Consider the following 17,844-nt stretch of genomic DNA (forward strand, 5'->3'; position numbering starts at 1 on the left):
AGCCATCCCCAGCTCCTAAGTACGCTGCATGTTCAGCTGCCCATGTGCAGCCTATATGTTACCCGTGATCTCCAAAGAAACAGGAAAAATCAAGATGTACACATGTAGTCGAAGTCAAAAGTGGTCTGGGTGTGGCACTCAATTGGAGACTTGATTTTAAGGCTGGTTAAAAATGTTAGACCTGCATTCTGGAGGAAAGAAGGGAAAGAAATGAAGGTATATTTTGTGGAGGGGGTGGTGTGTCTGTCTCTTCTGCCAAATCAGCCATGGGTGTTGTTGCACCTCAGCATAACCTGCAAATTTATACAGGGAGAGAATGCAGAACTGTCCTGCTCCCAGAGCCTGGTCCTCGTTCCAAAGGACTGTGGGGGTGACCATTTGCATGTGCATGCCTGTACACAAAGTCATTATTTTGGCACCACAGTTTGATGCCCACCCTGACCCAGACTTTTCTCATCCTTCACTGCCATTCCTTTCTACTATTCTTTCCCTCATTTCCCTAGGTTCCCTTTTCTCTCAGGTGCTTTGCTTTTCCAACCTCCAATCTTCTCTGACACAGGCTGATAATCCACTCTGCTTCCAATCCCTAGAAAGTCTAAAGGGCACTAATGGGGAGCTGGGTTCTAGGAATCTCCCTGATCAGTGGGAATTTATCATGCTGGGAGCATAGAGTGTCATTGACCTCTTAGTTCAGAAGTTTGGCAAATTCAGATCATGAAGCTTATAGGAAAGACAATCTGTGAAGCTACCCAGTGCTAACCTGGGATATAAAAGGGCTCGGCTCTGGTATTTCAGGCCTTCTGGAAATTAGATTTACCTTCAGAAGTTCATAAACATCTGGCTGGGACACTGCATAAGAGTATCTGTTGTACATGAATGGTGACTTTGCTCCTGGTGAAAGGGTGGTCTGAGAGGCATCAATGATTCCTGGGCCCTTGTGGATAGTGCAGTAGTCACTGTAGATATCTGTGAGGGTGCTGAGCTGCTCCTGAGCATAGCTGAACATATTATACACCTGTAGGCAGAGAATGAAAACAGTACAGGTCAGTATGAGAGGTGGAGAGATTTTAATTTCTATCCAGAGGTTTCCTATGACCTCAGAGGCCGAGCTTGGATCCCGCCTGTCACAAAAACCCAGCCCCAAGGGGTTTTGAGTTTTATGGAGAGCCTCTCCAAATTTTGGATGTGTAGCACCAGAGAAGAACATGAGCCACTCTGGGGTATGGCTGCATAGCTGTGGCACTTCTAGCTTAATAACTGTACCTGTGAACTCAATGCACACACTAAGGACACCTTCCCTGCATGAGTCATTGGACAGCTCCTTGTCTCACTGAAGGCACATCCTGGATACACCAAGACAGTCTCAAGAAGCAATTCAGGTGTCCATAGACCCAGGTCTAGAGGAGAAATGGGACCCTTCCACTGCCAATACACCACTTAGAGTCCACTCTGTGAATGGAAGGACTGTCTGGTTCACGTGAGCTGGAACAAAGTCTGGAACAAAGAGGAGCCTATCCCACATTCGGCATTTTTTTTAACACGACTTTTTTTAGAGCACTATCATGAATCAGTTCAGGAGGTGGATGTCTCTTGCCTTCTGCTTGCCACTGTGGCAAAGCACTGTAAGTTTAACAAGGATGTGACTTTGGGCTGTAGCTGGGGATGACAGTGGTTTATTCTATTAGATCCCTCTGTAGACACCGGAAATTTTGGCTGGTGTTTGATGTTGGCCTTCATTTTTTCTCATTAAGCTGTGCTGTGTCCCCATTTGAGTACCTGTTGGTATATCCACCATGCCTTATTAATCAGCAAGGGTCAGCACTGAAATGACTCACACTATCCCTGGACAGCTCAGCCTCTGGTCTCAGGAGCAGGACACTTTCATCTACTGCACGGATGCTGCACAGGGAGCCTGGAGCAGCCTGCAAATGGACACGGACAGTCGATCCTGGGTGAGCCACTGCATCTGAGAAGCCAAGCTTCACCTGCAACAGCAGAAGAAAGAGGAACTGAAGGCACTGACAGATGAAGGAAAGGGGAAACTGTGGTTATTGGATTCTGCTGGATATCTATTGCCAGTTTGCAGATAATTAGCCACCCTCCAGCCAACCTGCCCCTTTATGTTTTGTGCACTGCTTACATGGTTCCTGAAGCAGCTGGAGACTTTCAGGCGAAAGGTGTCAGCTGCCACTTGTCCCTCAGGGAAGGCAATGTAAACAAAGAGGGTAGCCATGGATGAAATGAGGTCAATGGGCAGAGTGATGTTGAAAGCCCCACTGTACTGACCTGAAGGAAGAAGGAAAAATTGAAGAAATATAGGAAGATGTGAGGAAGTCTGCAATCCAAGGATTACAGCAGGAACGTGCTCTTCCTCTGTAATACTTCTGTACAGTTTCTTGGATAAAACTATTCTGCCTTGCTTCTGGGGAGGCCACAGCTAGACCAGGATGTAGGTTAGTACCATTTTATAGCAGTGACTTGACATCATAATGGGTCTTGGCAAAAGTGAGCGCTTGGAAGAGAAATGACTTTCTGCTTGAGCCCAGAAAAAAAGATTCCGTAAGTTACCTTGGAGGTCTCTGATAATTTCCTGCTTGGCAGATAAACTCTGACAGTTTCATCATTTGATCAGAAGGGAAAAAACCAAAGGAAATTAAGAGACAAAAAAGATAGCATATCTCCTATAGGGTTTTTGTGCCAGCTCTGTGGTTTTCTGTTGGTCTCAGATGTCTTTTCTCTCATTCTCCATCTAGGCTGGAAGGACTTTCTTGTTAGGTGCTTAATTTGTTCCTGGTAGTTAGATGCTCTTACCTGATGGTGGATCAAGAAGCACTGTTGTTTGGCCATGATGCACAAGGGACCCTCTGGCCATAACCTACAGGGTAATGAACAGAACAAAGAGTTGAGAGTGCTTCTGCTCCATGTTTGTGGGCCAGCAAAGGGCGTTGTACTGACACAGACCCGGCGCAGAGCTGACCTCGCTGGCACTGCCCTGCACTCACCAGGTGGTAGAAGCGTGCTCTGGTAGCCCCGTGGGCCAGCTCTGTGGCAAGTACATGGTAGTGCACGGTGACCTGCTGCACGTCCCCACAGGCTGGCACTGCCTGCACCGGCTGGATCCTCACAGAGCTGCGGCTGGAGGAGTAGAAGGCCCTCAGTGGGAGCGATGCAGTGCCGTAAGACACCTTCACGTTTCGACCGCTCGAGTCCTCCGGCTGGGACTTTGCCTGTGGCACAGAAAAAAATGCCTGAGGATTTCTTGCAGCTCTCCCTATGCCAAAACCAAGACTGACTGAGCAGTGGGCTCTGAACTATCTCAGGGTAAAGTGTCTATTTCCACCTATGCCAAGTTCAGTCTCTTTCTGTGGAGCTTGGCACTGCCTGCGGTACCACCCTCTGGGATAACTGGTGTCTAAACAGGAGCAGGGAGCTGTATACTACTAGGGCTTTGGCTGAAGTCTGAAATTCTGCAATGCTGCTGCTACCCTGGGAGCAAGCCAGGTCATTAGACTGTGTAGAGTGGCTTATTAGCCCCTGGATCAAACCTTTCAACTCTGCTTCTGTATGGAATATGTGGATAAAGTATTAGAATGGATCTGCCCTGATAATGTATTTCACTCATCAATGCTGTTCTGTATTTCTTTCAGCACTTTCCCTGATCCATAGCGTAGAGGTGGCAGGGGACAACTGAAGATCAGTAGCCTTACTCAACTTTGACATATGACCTATCTGTACTTAGAGTATAACATTAACATCTTTTGAACTTACAGCAAGGTCAAAATCCATCATCCAAGATACCTCTGGTAATATCAGAGACAGGGCTTGCCTCAAAGTGCTTTGACCTCCAAGTTAGACAGGACAGGCATTAGAAACCTAGCACTACAATCAGACAAGAGAGTCTTCTTTGTTCATGGGAAAGCAGAGGCAAATTTTCTCTGTCAATTCCCTCTCTGTGACATTCCTATTTAGCTCCTTACATTCTAGTTACCTGCTTAGCTCCAGACTGGTTTGCAGTAACCAGCTCCTAACCTGCAGTATAACTTTACTGCTGTTGTCCCATGCTGATGTCTCTAAGACAAAGGAGGCCATCCCAGTGTCATCTGTGAGGTAGGTCTTGGTCTGCTTCCTGCTCCCATAGGACACTGTAAGAATCACCTTCTTGCCCTTCAGGTGTGTCCCATTGGCACTTTTGAGTTCCAGCTGTAATGATGCAGAGAACAGGCTGAGAATTGGAGGCCACAGGATTGAAAATCTACCTCCCAGGAGGAGTCCCAGTCCCCCTCTCCACAAAGGGACTCTCAGTGTGAATTTTAACTTCCCCAACCCTTCCCCATTTATGCGGCAGCCATCTCATCTGGATAACCTCTTGGTAAACAAGTCAAAGGAGGGACTGAGACAGAGGATTGTGCTGGCAGCTTTGGGCAGCTCAGAACAAGGGGACCTCTGGGCACTTCTGTGCCTACAACCTGCTTAGGCCCAGCTGCTGGGCTTTCCATGTTTCTTTCCTTTTCACTCACATTTCCATAATAGGGAGCTCCTTGCTGATAGTAGTAGCTTGTCCCCCAGAACTGGAGAGTTGTGACATCAAAAGTGACCTTGCAGTTTTCGGTGGTGTTGAACTCCACCCCTGGGAAAGAGAGGAGGCACATGCAGGTGAGTACCATGTGTCCAAGCAGGCATCAAGATTGGATGAACTCAGTTAGGGGGTGGACTATCACTCACAGGGGATTGTAGTTTCTCCATGCAACTTCAGGAGTCATTTAACACACACACACACTCAGCTATAGGGCCTCCTACATTCTGACATGAGAGAATGACAGCAGTCTGTCAGGAGGTCTCTGTCAGACAGTTCTCAAACACACTTTTCCACTTTAAGATGGTCCTACTCCTAATTGTCCTCTTCTTGTCTTCTTCCCTCCTTACAGCAGTCACTAGAAGGCAACATTTTTCCTTGCCTTTCCCCTGTCAGTTTGCAGTCTGCTGTCTTGTCCTGTGTGCCCATCTGAAATCACTGCAGTTGCTTGTTAAGAGAATGTGTGTCACTGCTTCTGGCAAGGGGCTGCAAAACATTTTCTTGTGAGGAAGGCTTTGCAGAATTTTGTGAGAGAGGGAACCTTACAGGAAACTTTATCTCCCTATCTGGGATGTGGAGATAAAACTAATGAGGAGCTAATAACAGTACACGGTCAGGACCTTGATTATCCCTACTTGCTCTGAGAAACTCCTCATTCCAATGGACTGTCCTAAAATATGGTTTAAGAACAAGAGAACCTGGCATGGCCCACCTCTGTACACATTTTTAATGTGATGAAAACACAAAAAAAAGCAGCTCTTGCCCATCTCTGTCAAAACAAAGTGACTGCCAGAGCTGGACTGTCCACAGCAACTTGTAGAGGAGCAAGCACACTGGTAAAGCCCATCCTGCAACTGGGAGAACTCACATGTCCCATGTTATGATACTTAAAAACATTCATGTTGTCATGGTGCTCCCAGGGAAGACACAGCCCTCCAAACATTAGGCCTCATGGGAGCCAGTGCTGAAAGCTCCAGTGGTTTGATGGGAAGACACAAAGATCCATAAGGGATCTTATAGCTAAAAACCCAAAGACAAGTATATTTTATGAGTGTAAAATAAAAGATTTTCCACAAAGCATAGAATCAGGTTTTTTCTACCTGTTCCACTTTCTTTCAGGAAAGCCTCAGCCTCCAGGTTGAAATCATAGTTATCACCATGCTTCCGGTGGAAAATCTTAGTATTCACTTCAGTGGAAAAGCAGCCATCCTCATCTGTCTGGGAATGTGAAATTGTGTTTGTTAAGCAACCGTGAAGGCAAAACAGTCTCTTTGCCCTCGTTCCTCCCTTTGGCAAGAGGAGTGGGTGTCTCCCGTGCTCACCTCTCCAGTGTAATCCTTACAAATACTGTGCTTGGCTTTGGAAGACTTCCGGCTATAGCGGATATGCTTCCGGCACACCACAGCCTTCACGCTACCCTGGACTGCTTTCCCATAGGTGTACCTGGCAGAGGGAGCACAGAGGACTCACACACAAAAACACTGGCTCAAGAGTGACTAAGGTCAGCTTTAGCCTGTGGTATGCAGCTGTACAGCCCAGCAGCCTGCAGACTATCCATGGATCATCAGCGCAGAAGAGGAGGCCAAGAAATACAAGCGACCTCATCAGATTGAGACAGAGGGCAGCAGTGGGTGAGTTCTCTTCAAGTCAACACTAGTCCCACCAGGCAGGGCTAGGGGACATTGTGTTGGCCACAAGCTGAGCCATGATTCCTACAACACTGCCGCTAATAAATGCAGCAGAGGTGCTGTACTGTAGAGAACATGCACCACCACACTTTCAGACTCACAGAGACAGTAGGGAGAGAGAATACGGACAAAGGTGAGAGTCCAGGAGAATTACTTAGCAATGGATGCCAGGGTACCAGCTCTTGGGGTGGAGATAGGGTTGGCAGAGACCATTTTGAGCTCAGTTATTGATGGCTGTGCATTTTCCAAACCAGTAAAAATGCACCTTCTGCCACGATAAGTCAGCTCACATGCCACAGACGTGGAGACGGAAGTTTTCCTCTAGGATAGTGATGACCCGAGGCATCTGGATGGAAACACTGAACTTGGGCAGCGCTGTGTGAAAGCAAGAGAAATATAATTCAGTGAGAATAGAAAGAGTTCATTTGTTCCAATCCTTCCTAAGTGGTTTTTTGCAGAAAGAAAAAATCTCTGCTTTTGCTCCGTGACTACCAGCACAGGGCCTGGTAGGAACACACCAGCAGCCCAGCCAGGAGAATGGGATGGGAGTAAGCAGCTTGAGTGTCCTGCCCAGAACACAGCTGTGGGACACTGCCTCAGTCCATCCTCAGGACATGGGGGAGGAGAAAGCCGGTGGGCCTGGGTGAAGGTCGATGGTTACACCTATGGGCAGGCACTTGCACTTCCCAGGAGATAGCACAATCAGCACAGCTGCATGGCCCACTCAGCTCTGTGTGAGGGGGGGCCTGGAGGCTGGAAATACACCTTTCTCTGCTGCCATCAGCTTCCTGAGACTCTTACCATACTCCTCTACCCTGAAGGTGCGTGTGAGGTCAGGCATTTTGATGGTGTACTCTCCAACCGGTGCTTCTGCAGCCAGTGGGAAGGACAGATCCACAATGCCTCCCACAGGTGTGACATCCAGCCACTGTGCAATTCGGTTCCCTTTGGGGTCCTGCACAGGGGGAGTAGAGAGCAGTTATTTTCCAGTGCAAAAACACTCTTTTGAAGGATGTCCAAGATACCAGGGTGTGGTCTGACCACATATTCTCTTGTCCTGAGAGCCTAGGTCTATGGCACAGCTACAGTGCTCAGGTGAGTCCAAGCTCAATGAGGAAAGGACTTTCCTCCTGGTCTCACTGACAAAGTAAATCTATCATATTATTGTTCTCTGGTGGCATTGCCATCTCTGACTGCTGCAAAACCATAGTTTACTGCCTGCCTGTCTCACTAAGACAGAGAAGTGGTCCTTCTTAGAGACCTCTGTTGTCACCTAAGCTGGCACAGCCTCCAAGGTCACTGTGGAGACACTCTGCCTAAGGCACAAGCTACTGGGGAGTGATTTCTAGGGACTGATATCTTGAATCCCCAGGGAAAACTGGGGAAATGAGGCCAGGACTCCATGCAGGGGAACCACCGAGGCCCAGTCATGAAGGAAAGTGTTCTCCCACTGCTGGCTCTGGGGAGGGCAGGATGCAAAACTCTGGGTACAGCCACACTCCCCAGTAAGGGCTTTGTCATGGGTTGATGGGTGCTTCATGTGGGACAAGTGGGCACTGCTGTTTGAAAAGGTGAAGCTGGATCAGAGTGCTATGTTTGCATAAGTTGGCACAAGGTATTGCATAGCTGTCTCACAAACCGTGTGTTTACATAATGATCCCTTGCTGGGTATGGCATGCATACCATACATTAACTACTGCCCATTGCTAGCTGGGACTCTGACTTCTCTGCATGGGTACTACAAACCCCACCATCACTATCAGGTGTCTTTCCTCAGCACAGTGATTACACTGGACAAACAGATTTTAAGAATAACAGCCTGAAAGCTGCTTTAGGAAGTGTTTCTAGCTGTACAGTCATAACACTAACTGGTCAAACTTTTGGTTTTTGTATGCTAAATATAAAAGTCTCCTTAAGGAAACTTCAGGATCTTCACAAGTCTTCAATTCATAGGCTACAGGGACTATAAGTCCAATGACCACTCTAGGAAGGTTTACTGGTTTTCAGTGGCACCCATCATTTACTGCAGGGATCCCTGTGTGATCAGTGTTGTGACACTGCTCTGCCAAACTTTTCTGGACATGGAAGGAAAGGCAAGCAGCCAAGGACTGTTCCTATTCATTCTGAGGTAACTGACTTTCTGCATCCATATTTCCCCACCACCATCTCCAAACCTGTGTCTTCCCCAAGGCGAGAAGAATTCACCACTTTCAATAAAGTAGGAGCTTTACCTTCAGTTCCACCAGGCGCTGCTGTGGGGAGGAAACAACAGTTACTGGTGGGATGCTTTCAGTAAGTTACCATCCACCTCCTTGGTATTCTTTATTTCCCCCAACCATCCATCAGTCTTCTCTAAGCAATTCCCAGGACTGCCCATAACCCAACATCACGAGCAGCTCCTGTGTTGCAGGTGGTGCCGAGCTCTGTTTGTAAGCACCAAAAGCAACACTGAGACCAGCTGTACACATAACCTGGCTGGGCCAAGCACTGATCTAGAAGACATGCAGGCAGCCCATAACATTTCCAGACTTCAGGTGTCTTCCCTCTTGACTTACTGTTTCACTGCTGGCAATAAAGTTCTGATCCAAGGTCACAATCCGCAGCTTGACTATAAAGCAAAAGAAAAACAGGACTGGCTGAAATGAGATCAAGTCTCTCTATAGTAAATAACAAGAACAGATAGCTAAGAAAGATGTGCACACGTGCTTCACTGAGAGGATTTGGGCAGCAGATAGAGCCATCCACTCCTAGGCTATGCCCAAAGCCCTGCTAGGAGCTGGCAGCCTGCTAGAGCAAAAGTGTTAGGAGAGGCAGTGTGGTGCTTTCCGGGAAGGCTGGCTGTGCTGGTGAGAAACAGCATTTTTCTGAACAGGGGACCTGTGGTGGGCCCCTCAGTCTTGCCTGCAGTGAAGGTCATCCTAGGGGAAAGTGTGGAGAGGCATGGGGCAAACAGATGTACCCTGTGGTGATCTGAGCTGTGCTAGGGCAGTGGTGGGACCTGTAGGACTGCAGTCCTCACCTGAGGAAGTCTGTGGGGAAGGGAGGGATTTAGGGCCCTGACAGAGAGTCATGGCTTTGACTGGAGCAATCATGAGTATAACACTGTGGCTTCTAAACCTTTTCTCACACATCAAGGAAAACACACAACCCCTGTTCACAGTGGCATGCACCATGCTGACATAGGAGAGAGATATTCCCAAACCTCTCAAAGCCTAAAAGGAAGATGAAGCCTGTGGCCCATCTCCCTCCCTGAGCAGGTCCTGCTCAGAGGACTAGAGAGTACCCCATATTTTGTGGCCTGAGGACCACTCTCTCTCACAAGACATGGCATTCTGTCCATACCAATCTGTCCAGGTTTGTACACTGGTTTGTCTGTCTGGATAAAAGTCTTCTTGTCTGCATGCTTGATTAGGACTTTCTGTTTCTTCTGGAACTCTGAGTTGCCTTCCACAACTGTGATAACAACAAAAGCCACTTCATCAGGGTTTCCAACAGGAGGAGGGACCTGCAGGTATAGTTACAACCATCATTCAGGGTGGATCTCATTCCCAGGGTTTTTGTAATAACAATTAGGTTATTACTTTTGCGTTGCTCCAGTTCTTCTTGCCCTGAAAGACTTCACAGAACATTTCAAAAAGTTTTCTAGAAGAGTAAAATATTAGTGGGGCTACACAGCAGGAAAGACACTGGCAGACCTATGCAGGCTGAAGCAGAAGATTCACTGGCTAATTAAGACATCCTCGTTAATCCTTTGCATTCCTGACCAGCAAGAACAGAACTCATGCAATATCCACCCTAGTGAGAACCCTTGAAAGCATCTTCCTCACCTGGAAGCTTGTACAATGAAAGAAGGGGAGCTGAGAGATGGACTGAGTGATCAGAGTCTCATTCCCAGCTCTGCTTTGCAAGGTGACCGACACATGGATCGGGACTGCTTGCTCTCTGCTGAGCTGGAGACACACTGTCTCTGAGAAGGGGTAGTAGAGCTGAGATGGTATTGCCACGACATAGTTTCTGTTGAAAAAGAAAGAAAGAAAGAAGAAGATCAGGTTAAACTGACTTTCTAAGAGGACAGGTTTTCACCTGTATTTAGGTACTTCCTAGGAGACTTCTGGTCTCTTCATTCCACTGTCATGACACCAGTGGGACGTGACACCATTCTCATCTATGGGTACTGCAGACATTAACACTGAGGTGGCACTGTATGCTGCATGAACATATGAAAAGATAAAGTCACTGCCTTACAAACTGAAAGTGAAAATAAGGTGAAGGGATCTCCCCACATCACCCAAGGGATCAGCAACAGCTTGGCTCTCCTGCAGGTTTCCCGAGTGTCATAGGTTAGCAAGCATAGTCCTGGAAGGGATGTCCTTGCTAAGGGGTGCTTACAGTTTCCTCTGGGAACTGATAGAACCTATCAGCTGGCCAGTTTGAATATGGACAATTCTCTAAGCCACTTAAAGTTGTGATCACCTCTGTTATCCACATTTAAGAATAGGCAAACTCCCCCCCAAGCTCTCTCTCGTTTCCGGCGCTGGGACAGGTGGCTCCGGGGCCCGAGTGGGGGCCAGCGGGCCCGGCCAGGCCCTGCTTGGGCCAGGCCGGGCCGGGCCACGGCCATCCTGGAGCCATGGACCTGTTCCAGCTGTGGAACCCCCCCCACTGCCTTGCCGTGGGCAGCCGGAGCGGCTCGGCTCTCCCCCTCTCCACTTCGATAAGAAAAATTCAACATTCCAGCTGCAAAGCTGCAAGGCCGAGGTGAGATTAACCCTTTTACTGCTGTGAAGAGCTGAAAACCTGAGGGAAGAGAAAGAGGAGATGCTTAAAGCTGAAATTCTGTTGTGAAGCTATGATATATCAGAGTATCCTGTTGTAATTTCATGAAGATATGGGGGGTGGAGTGTTCAACTCGTAAGCAAAAGCACCTGCGCTGAGATAGGCAGATGCTGACGCAGCTGTAATTTCATGAGAAGTTTGGACAGGGAGAGATGTACCAGATGAGGACTTTTGCTCCAAACGGGAAAGGAGAAACCTCAGTCCCTAGAGATGCTCCCAGAGATAGTCCTAACGATGAAGATGATGAAGACCCTTTGCTCCCAGGGAAGGAGAAGGGCCTCTGTTTTTGTTTCTGAATGGCTCAACCTTAAAATTTTACCCCAAAAAACTTCAAGAGTGGATCCTCGAAAGCAGTTGCGGGAAAAGCTGCAAGTCGGGGGAAAGGACTCACACGCAGGCAGAGAGACTCCTCTTCCTGAATGGACTGAACAATATTTGGAAGTGGGCGGCTGTCTCGTTGTGATAATGTTTTCATAGCATGAGCAAGAAGAGACTTCTCTTTCTAAATGGACTGAACAAGGTTATTATGGAAGTGGTAAACAGACTGAACATCTTAAGGGTTGTCTTTGAACATTGTCAGTGGGAGAAGGGAGGAAGGTGGGGGGAGGAGGAGAGTTCTGAAGGTGGTATTTTTTTTTTTTTCCCCTCTTTTAGGTTTGTTAATAAACTTCTTTATATTCTTTCAAGTTTGGTGCCTGCTTTGCATTTCTCCTAATTCTTATCTCACAGCAGATAAACAGTAATGAGTATTTTGGACCAAACCACTACACCGAGTCTTCAGCATTTTCGCTGAACAACACTATGTATCACCATCAGTTTTGTTGGCTGGTTTTCCTCCTACTCTTGGGCTCAGAAGCAATGCCCTATGTGAGGGACCCACTGTCCCAGCTTCATCTTCCAGACACAGAGACTTGTGAGCACCTTCACTTCAGCTGCTCACACTCTTGTCCTCTTTGCTCTCCCATCTCTGCATCTACTCTGAGCTGCGTCCATAACACCGAAAAGCTGTTCACAGTTTGGTGGTTTTCATCTTTTACTGCAGTGCAGCATCTAGGACCAACAAAAAGCCAACATTCAAGCACATTTCAAAACTCTTATCAGTGACTCCTCCCACTCACTGCCTCTGGACAGGCTCAGCCAGCAGCATGTTTTGCCGGAAGCAGAGGACAGGGCCTGGAAAGATGAGAACAGCAGGAGGAAGGGAGGTGACCTGCTGGCAGTTCTCAGCTGGAGTTCAGCACCCTGGCGAGAGGGAGCCAAAGTCCTGCTGGCCAGGAGCCTCTGGGTGCTGTCACACTTGAGTGCTGCCAAGCTGCCTTGAGGATCTCAAAACACGTACCAACAACATTTTGTTTTTCCTATTTGAGCTGACTCATGACACCTCCCTCCTATCTCAGCCACTTGCGCCAAAGGATGGGATGAGCACTAAAAACTCACTGCTTGAACCTCCCATACCTCCCTTGCTCCTAATGATCCTTTACTCTGGAACATTTTCTTACACCCCTTTAACAATTCATCCCTTGCCCTTGCCTTCTGAGCTATAAAAGTAATAAAGAGCGTCTCTGAGGCTGTCATCCAAGAGTCCCAAGATCCAAGCTGGATCATGAATCTACAAAAACATTGGAATACAGCAGACAACCTTTTGAAGCAAGTGGTATTTCCATAAAGCAAAGCTTCACGCTGAAGGTAAAAGTGGCAATCAGGCAGCAGCAAAGCGCATCCTTTGCGTGGGAGCTTGTCAGCCTCGGGAATATGTCCTAGAGGAAATACTCCCACTGGATAAGTTTTGTAAAGCTAGGCTTGTGCATGCCACACCAAATGCAGCAGGAGGGAACCCAGCTACAACCCACTGACATATTTCTCACTGTAACATCTACTGTTCAAGCACAGTCATGCTTCTGTTTGCACTTGTGCCATGGCTGCAAAAGCAAACGCCTTCAGAAAAGCAAGAACAAGTTCACAAGCCAGGATATCACAGCAGTGCCTGCTGGAACAGGAGCTGCATTCCTGACAAAGTATATGAAGAGAAGCTGTGCTGGGAATTGTCCATGCCAGAGGTCTGAGAAAAGGCATGGTGGGAGCAGATGGCCAGCCAAGCCTGAACGAACACACTGCTCTACCAAAAGCATCCTTATCAGATACTTGGGCTCATGCTTGCTCAGTTTGTAAAGGCACTCAGCTTTGCTGGCTAAACTATCAAATGGTGACCTATGACTCTGGGAAGAAAAGCTTAGTCCAAAGGAAGCATATTCTGCAACGCAGTAGGAGACACGAGATATTGGCAGGTCAGAATTAAGCTGATGCAGAAAGCTGGCAGAGCTGTTCCGCCTGAGTCCTTGCTGAAATACATGGTCTACATCAAAGGCACTAAAGGAAGAGCCAGTTAGCAGGGACAATGTGGGGAAAGGGCACATGGAAACCAACTGAAACCTTGGGAACATGAGAAATTATGCCCCTCTGGAAAAACATGCCCCACCTTAAGATTCTGTCCCATTTCTGTCATATTGCCACCTGCCCCCCCACCAGGATCCCTTTATAGACCAGAGCACATTTGCAAAGCAGTGAAGTTCTTACAGCGTTGCAGGCATTCCAGCCGTGCTAGGCAGGAGAAGGATGCTGCCCCACAGGAAAATGATCCTCCACATAGCTGATTGCAGGCTGAATTCCTCCAAGGAAAGCTTAGACACTCCTCAGTACTCCATTCGCCCCTGCTTCTGCTGTCTTCCTTCTTCCCCTCATCCGGAGCTGAAGGAGCACGCAGCTCCTGCCGTGACTGGACTCCCGTTCCTCCCTTGGCTTCAAATCCAAGGTGGAAATCAGGCTGCTCGTGGCTGGAATGTGGGCGGGAGAAAGGGGTGGCGACAGTGTTTACTGCCTACAAACCAGAGGCAGCTGCCTCGAGACTTTGTAAGGCTTGTTGGTGTTTCTCTGGGAGAGGGCTTGTCTGCCCTATGCAGCACCCCTGGGAGCAGGAGTGCTTACTTACTGTATTTGGTGCAGGGGCCCGATTTTTTTTAAAAGTGTCTTTACTGGGATGTCATCAGAAGCTTCTGGATACAAATTAGTTCGTTGTGATGTCAGTGGATTTTTGTCCATGGTTCTTCTTCTGCAGAACATCTTCTTAGGTATTATTTGCTTCTTACTGATATTTCACTCCTGACCTGCAGCCTCCATCTGGACCAGTCCAGGGCTTCACGTGCAGCTCTGCCAGTGTCTCCATTCCTCCCTGGAATTCCTCCCTAGCATTTTATTATCTTTTAGTTGTCTTTCTGGTTTTTGTCTCACTAGTTTAGACTTGAACTTAAACCCCATTTTAATTTTGGAGAATCAAATGTGCTCCCAGATCAGTGACATGCAGTGCTTTAAACCTGAGGTTTATCTGCAATGTCAGTGCTAGGTTAAAGGCTGGTGTGCCCCTGTTCCATCGGACTGTGCTCTGAGAGAGTGGGTGCTAAGCACACACATGGAGACTGTGCCAAAGTAAATCCAGGGGATTGCTTCAGCTGGGAGCAGGGCATGGGTGGATGGCAAATTCTCTCTATGCTGTGTATGTTTGGTTGTGCTCTGCTAAAACACAGCTGGGGCCAGGACAGAATGAGGACATCCACCTTCAAGTGAGGTTGTAACTAGAGGGCAAATTCATCCAAGCCCTGTGCACTTCACTGCTGCCCCTCAGGAGATGGAAACACAAGGGTGCAGTGCCCAGGAAGAGTCTGGAGGAGATGGGGGGGTGATGTCAGTGTAGAATCACCTTATGGCTGGGGAAATCTGTCAGAAGACTGGGCATCCAGCTTGGGCACATGTAAAGTAGAGATTTGATAAAATATGTGTGGACTGAAAATGTCATGCTTTCTTTGGAAAGGCCTTACAGTGGAACTATGAGGGGAGTTGGCGTAAGTAGCAGGAACTGCCCTGGAAAAGATTCTGTACCCAGGAGGACCAGACATGGCTGGGATGGATGGGTCGACAGAGGTAGTGATGCATGGAATGGAGGTGATTTGAAAGGTTTTTAATCCAAGCTCTGAGTAACAACTGGATGAGGGGAAGATCACTAATGCTGCTTTTTACAAGCTGAGAACAATAGCTCATGTGCAGATTTGGCTCTCATCAGATACTACAGCCAGGGTCTAGACCAGCCACAGATGAGATGAGACTCTCCCAAGTCCCCTTCAGCCTGAGTTAGAGATAAGTATTCCCATATATTCCTTCTCAGTGTCCTGGCACCTGGAATACCACCTGAATGTAAATGTGGGTGGAAAACTGTGCTATGTGGCCTTCACTCTGCTGCTGGTGGGAGCAAGTAAATATTAGCTAATGTCATTAGCCTAGAAAAGATATTCTCTCCAGATGTTAACTCCCCTACTCTTTGAACCTAGGAGTATCTGAGGGGGGTATTTAGGACTGCTCCAACCCATCAGTACATGCAGTCCTCTCCTCCAGTGTGATCTCGTCAGTTGTCTGTCCCAGCCCAAGCAATGGGAGCACCAGTGCTCCTCTTAGCCCTGGCCCTATTCCCAGTGGCAGCTGCAGCAAGCCTGGAACCGTGAGGCTCTCTCCTTTTGATTTTGGGGGGCTTGGTGGAAGGGTCTGTCATTGAAGGGTGGTGCTGATGGGCTGCACTCTTTGGCATCACAAAGCTGGATGGTGGGGGCCTGGTTCCCAGGGAGGCTGAGCAGAAGCAGCTCCTGCAGAGTCCTGGGCATCGAGCACCGCTGCAGGGGCAGCCCCTGGTGCTGACTTGTGCAGGCACTGCACTGCACACACCCCAGAGCTACGGAGGCCACAGGAGTTTTGCCTCTGTTCATCTGGTGCTGGTGGGGGTGAAATCTGGTGTGAGGACTGAAGCCTTATGCCTCAGCCACTGAGTCTTTGGCTTCATTCCTCACACAGCCTTGCTCTGTGTACTTGCAACTGGAGCATTGTGCATGGGCAGCTGTGTCCTGGCTGGTGGCAAGGTGGTGACACAGAGAAATTGGGAGTTCACACTGGGCATATTCCTCCTTTCTGGTTTAGAAAGCAGCTTAAAAGTGCTAAACTTCCTTCAATGCAGTCCTCCAGACACTTCAGGTCCTTGGTCTGCCTCTTCATGAAAGCAGCAGAGATGGATTCTGGCCTGTCCACCTCAGCCCTCTGACTTGTTTTTGAACATGTATTGCTCTCTTCTAGTCACTATATGGTGGTGTTCCCTGCTGTCATTCAGCAGTCCCACGAGGAGAAGCTCTACATTCACTTCAGCTCCCTAACTGAGGCCATCCACCTGGCTGTCACCTTGCAGACAGAAACCCGGAATCACACACTGGTGGAGCAGGATGTGGAGAAGCCAGGCACTTTTCAGAGCATCACTTTCCAGGTGAGTGTAGATGTGGCTACTGATTTGACAGTGGATGGTTTCACCTTCACTTCATACAAGAGCACAGCACTTCTCTGGGTACATTGTCCTTTTCCTTGCCATAGGTTCCAAGCAGGTAAAGTATATTTCCCTACCAGTGCCAGGCAAAATACAACAGTGTCCTGGAGTCTAGGAAAGTAGGGAATCTTTCCTGTGTAGAAAAAAATCTCTTCTTTTGATCTGTATCAGTGCATTTCATCCTATTTAAAGCATGGTGCTGAACACTTACTTTCAGTTTACTCAGTTTTTTGTCCCCAAAGATGCTTGTATATCACAGCAAAAGTCAGTGCATTGGGAGTACCTTCTTTTCATCCTTGTTTCCTCAGGAGCTTTCCCCTTCGGCTCCAAGAGGACCATTCTGCTCTAAAGCTGCATCTACGTTGCCAGATGTAGTTGCAGTCTGCATAGACATTGAGCTTGCTTGAATTTAGCTGTGACGGCGCTGAACCCACAATGAACCGAATTTCACTGAGACAGTCTGGGTATTTCTGGAGTGGCTTGAGTTCCTGCATTGCTAATGGCTCTAGTTAGCTTATCTGGACACACTGACTACAGAACCCTCAGCTACATTTCTGGAGAGCCATGGAGATGTGTGTGGTGCTGAGGCTCTACAAACTGCCCCTGTCTTCCTCAGCACTGCACAAAGTCACTGTGCCTATGCCCTGACTGTCCTGCAGACTCAGCAGGATTCAAGGAGGGGCTGTAGGAGCTTTTGGGTTTTACATCAGCATGACAATGATTAACCAAGAGTTTGGTGCCAGCCCTTAGGAGAGAGCAAGTCCTGATTCTGGAAAGCCAAGGAAGTCTGCTGTTGGCAAAAAATAAAAACCACCCAAAAATCCTTCTCCTGCTGAGCTCAGTCTTTCTGATGCTGAGATGTCTTGTGTTTGCCTGATCAGTATCCTACCTCCCATTACTCCAGATCTGAGTTTCCTATGGTTTTACCTGGTTCCATAAAACTCTCACATTTATGTTACCTGGGAGAATTACATGTCAGTCAGTTCACTCCTAAGTTCATGAACAAGGCAGTGGCTGCTTCTCCCTAGAATCACAAGTGGGTTACAGAATCATACAGAAGAATTTGGACTCTGAAGTTTGGGGATTTTTTAACAGTGAGATGATGTCTTATATCTGGGATAAGATGCAAAGTCTCTGATGAATTTTTTTCCATTTCCTTGTGTCAATCAACCTAGGTGCCAGACCTCATGTTAATTCCCAAGAAAACAGATGATTCCAAGACACAGGTAGGATATGTCTCTTGTCTGCCTCTCCTCTTACAGATTAGAGGGCTTCAGCCTCTCCTGTGCCTGAGCCATGTTAATATTGGAGATGCAGGGTGGGAAAGATAGTAGAGAGGA

General features: G+C 47.9%; 2 protein-coding genes across 5 annotated transcripts in view; one reads left to right on the forward strand and one right to left on the reverse strand.

Annotated features, from left to right (window-relative positions):
* LOC104690336 (alpha-2-macroglobulin-like protein 1) overlaps nucleotides 1-13,910 on the reverse strand; it is a 27,193-nt gene extending 13,283 nt beyond the window's left edge. For 2 of the 3 annotated variants that reach the window (XR_005603235.1, XM_010401105.4), the window contains exons 1-17: nucleotides 13,672-13,910; nucleotides 10,089-10,275; nucleotides 9,604-9,766; nucleotides 8,817-8,869; nucleotides 8,493-8,513; nucleotides 7,063-7,216; nucleotides 6,552-6,636; nucleotides 5,896-6,016; nucleotides 5,674-5,791; nucleotides 4,518-4,627; nucleotides 4,030-4,200; nucleotides 3,003-3,227; nucleotides 2,812-2,875; nucleotides 2,141-2,286; nucleotides 1,836-1,985; nucleotides 818-1,015; nucleotides 101-188 (exon numbers count right to left, since the gene is read on the reverse strand). Coding sequence is in view for 2 of the 3 variants with exons in the window: in XM_010401105.4 (XP_010399407.4) it covers nucleotides 101-188; nucleotides 818-1,015; nucleotides 1,836-1,985; nucleotides 2,141-2,286; nucleotides 2,812-2,875; nucleotides 3,003-3,227; nucleotides 4,030-4,200; nucleotides 4,518-4,627; nucleotides 5,674-5,791; nucleotides 5,896-6,016; nucleotides 6,552-6,636; nucleotides 7,063-7,216; nucleotides 8,493-8,513; nucleotides 8,817-8,869; nucleotides 9,604-9,766; nucleotides 10,089-10,275; nucleotides 13,672-13,742 (2,125 nt within the window). In the remaining variant the exon portion in view is untranslated. The remainder of the gene's footprint in view (nucleotides 1-100; nucleotides 189-817; nucleotides 1,016-1,835; nucleotides 1,986-2,140; nucleotides 2,287-2,811; nucleotides 2,876-3,002; nucleotides 3,228-4,029; nucleotides 4,201-4,517; nucleotides 4,628-5,673; nucleotides 5,792-5,895; nucleotides 6,017-6,551; nucleotides 6,637-7,062; nucleotides 7,217-8,492; nucleotides 8,514-8,816; nucleotides 8,870-9,603; nucleotides 9,767-10,088; nucleotides 10,276-13,671) is intronic. The other variant, XM_019286741.3, reaches the window with a different exon arrangement.
* Nucleotides 13,911-15,499: 1,589 nt separating this feature from the next.
* Nucleotides 15,500-17,844, forward strand: part of LOC104690269 (alpha-2-macroglobulin-like protein 1) — a 31,579-nt gene continuing 29,234 nt past the window's right edge. Inside the window, exons 1-3 of one of the 2 annotated variants that reach the window (XM_019286742.3) lie at nucleotides 15,500-15,640; nucleotides 16,264-16,447; nucleotides 17,680-17,730. In XM_019286742.3, coding sequence (XP_019142287.3) covers nucleotides 15,573-15,640; nucleotides 16,264-16,447; nucleotides 17,680-17,730 — 303 coding nt within the window. In that variant the 5' untranslated portion in view covers nucleotides 15,500-15,572. The remainder of the gene's footprint in view (nucleotides 15,641-16,263; nucleotides 16,448-17,679; nucleotides 17,731-17,844) is intronic. The other variant, XM_010400969.4, reaches the window with a different exon arrangement.

This window comes from Corvus cornix, chromosome 1 (assembly GCF_000738735.6).
Source record: "Corvus cornix cornix isolate S_Up_H32 chromosome 1, ASM73873v5, whole genome shotgun sequence".
NCBI classification, from domain to species: domain Eukaryota; kingdom Metazoa; phylum Chordata; class Aves; order Passeriformes; family Corvidae; genus Corvus; species Corvus cornix.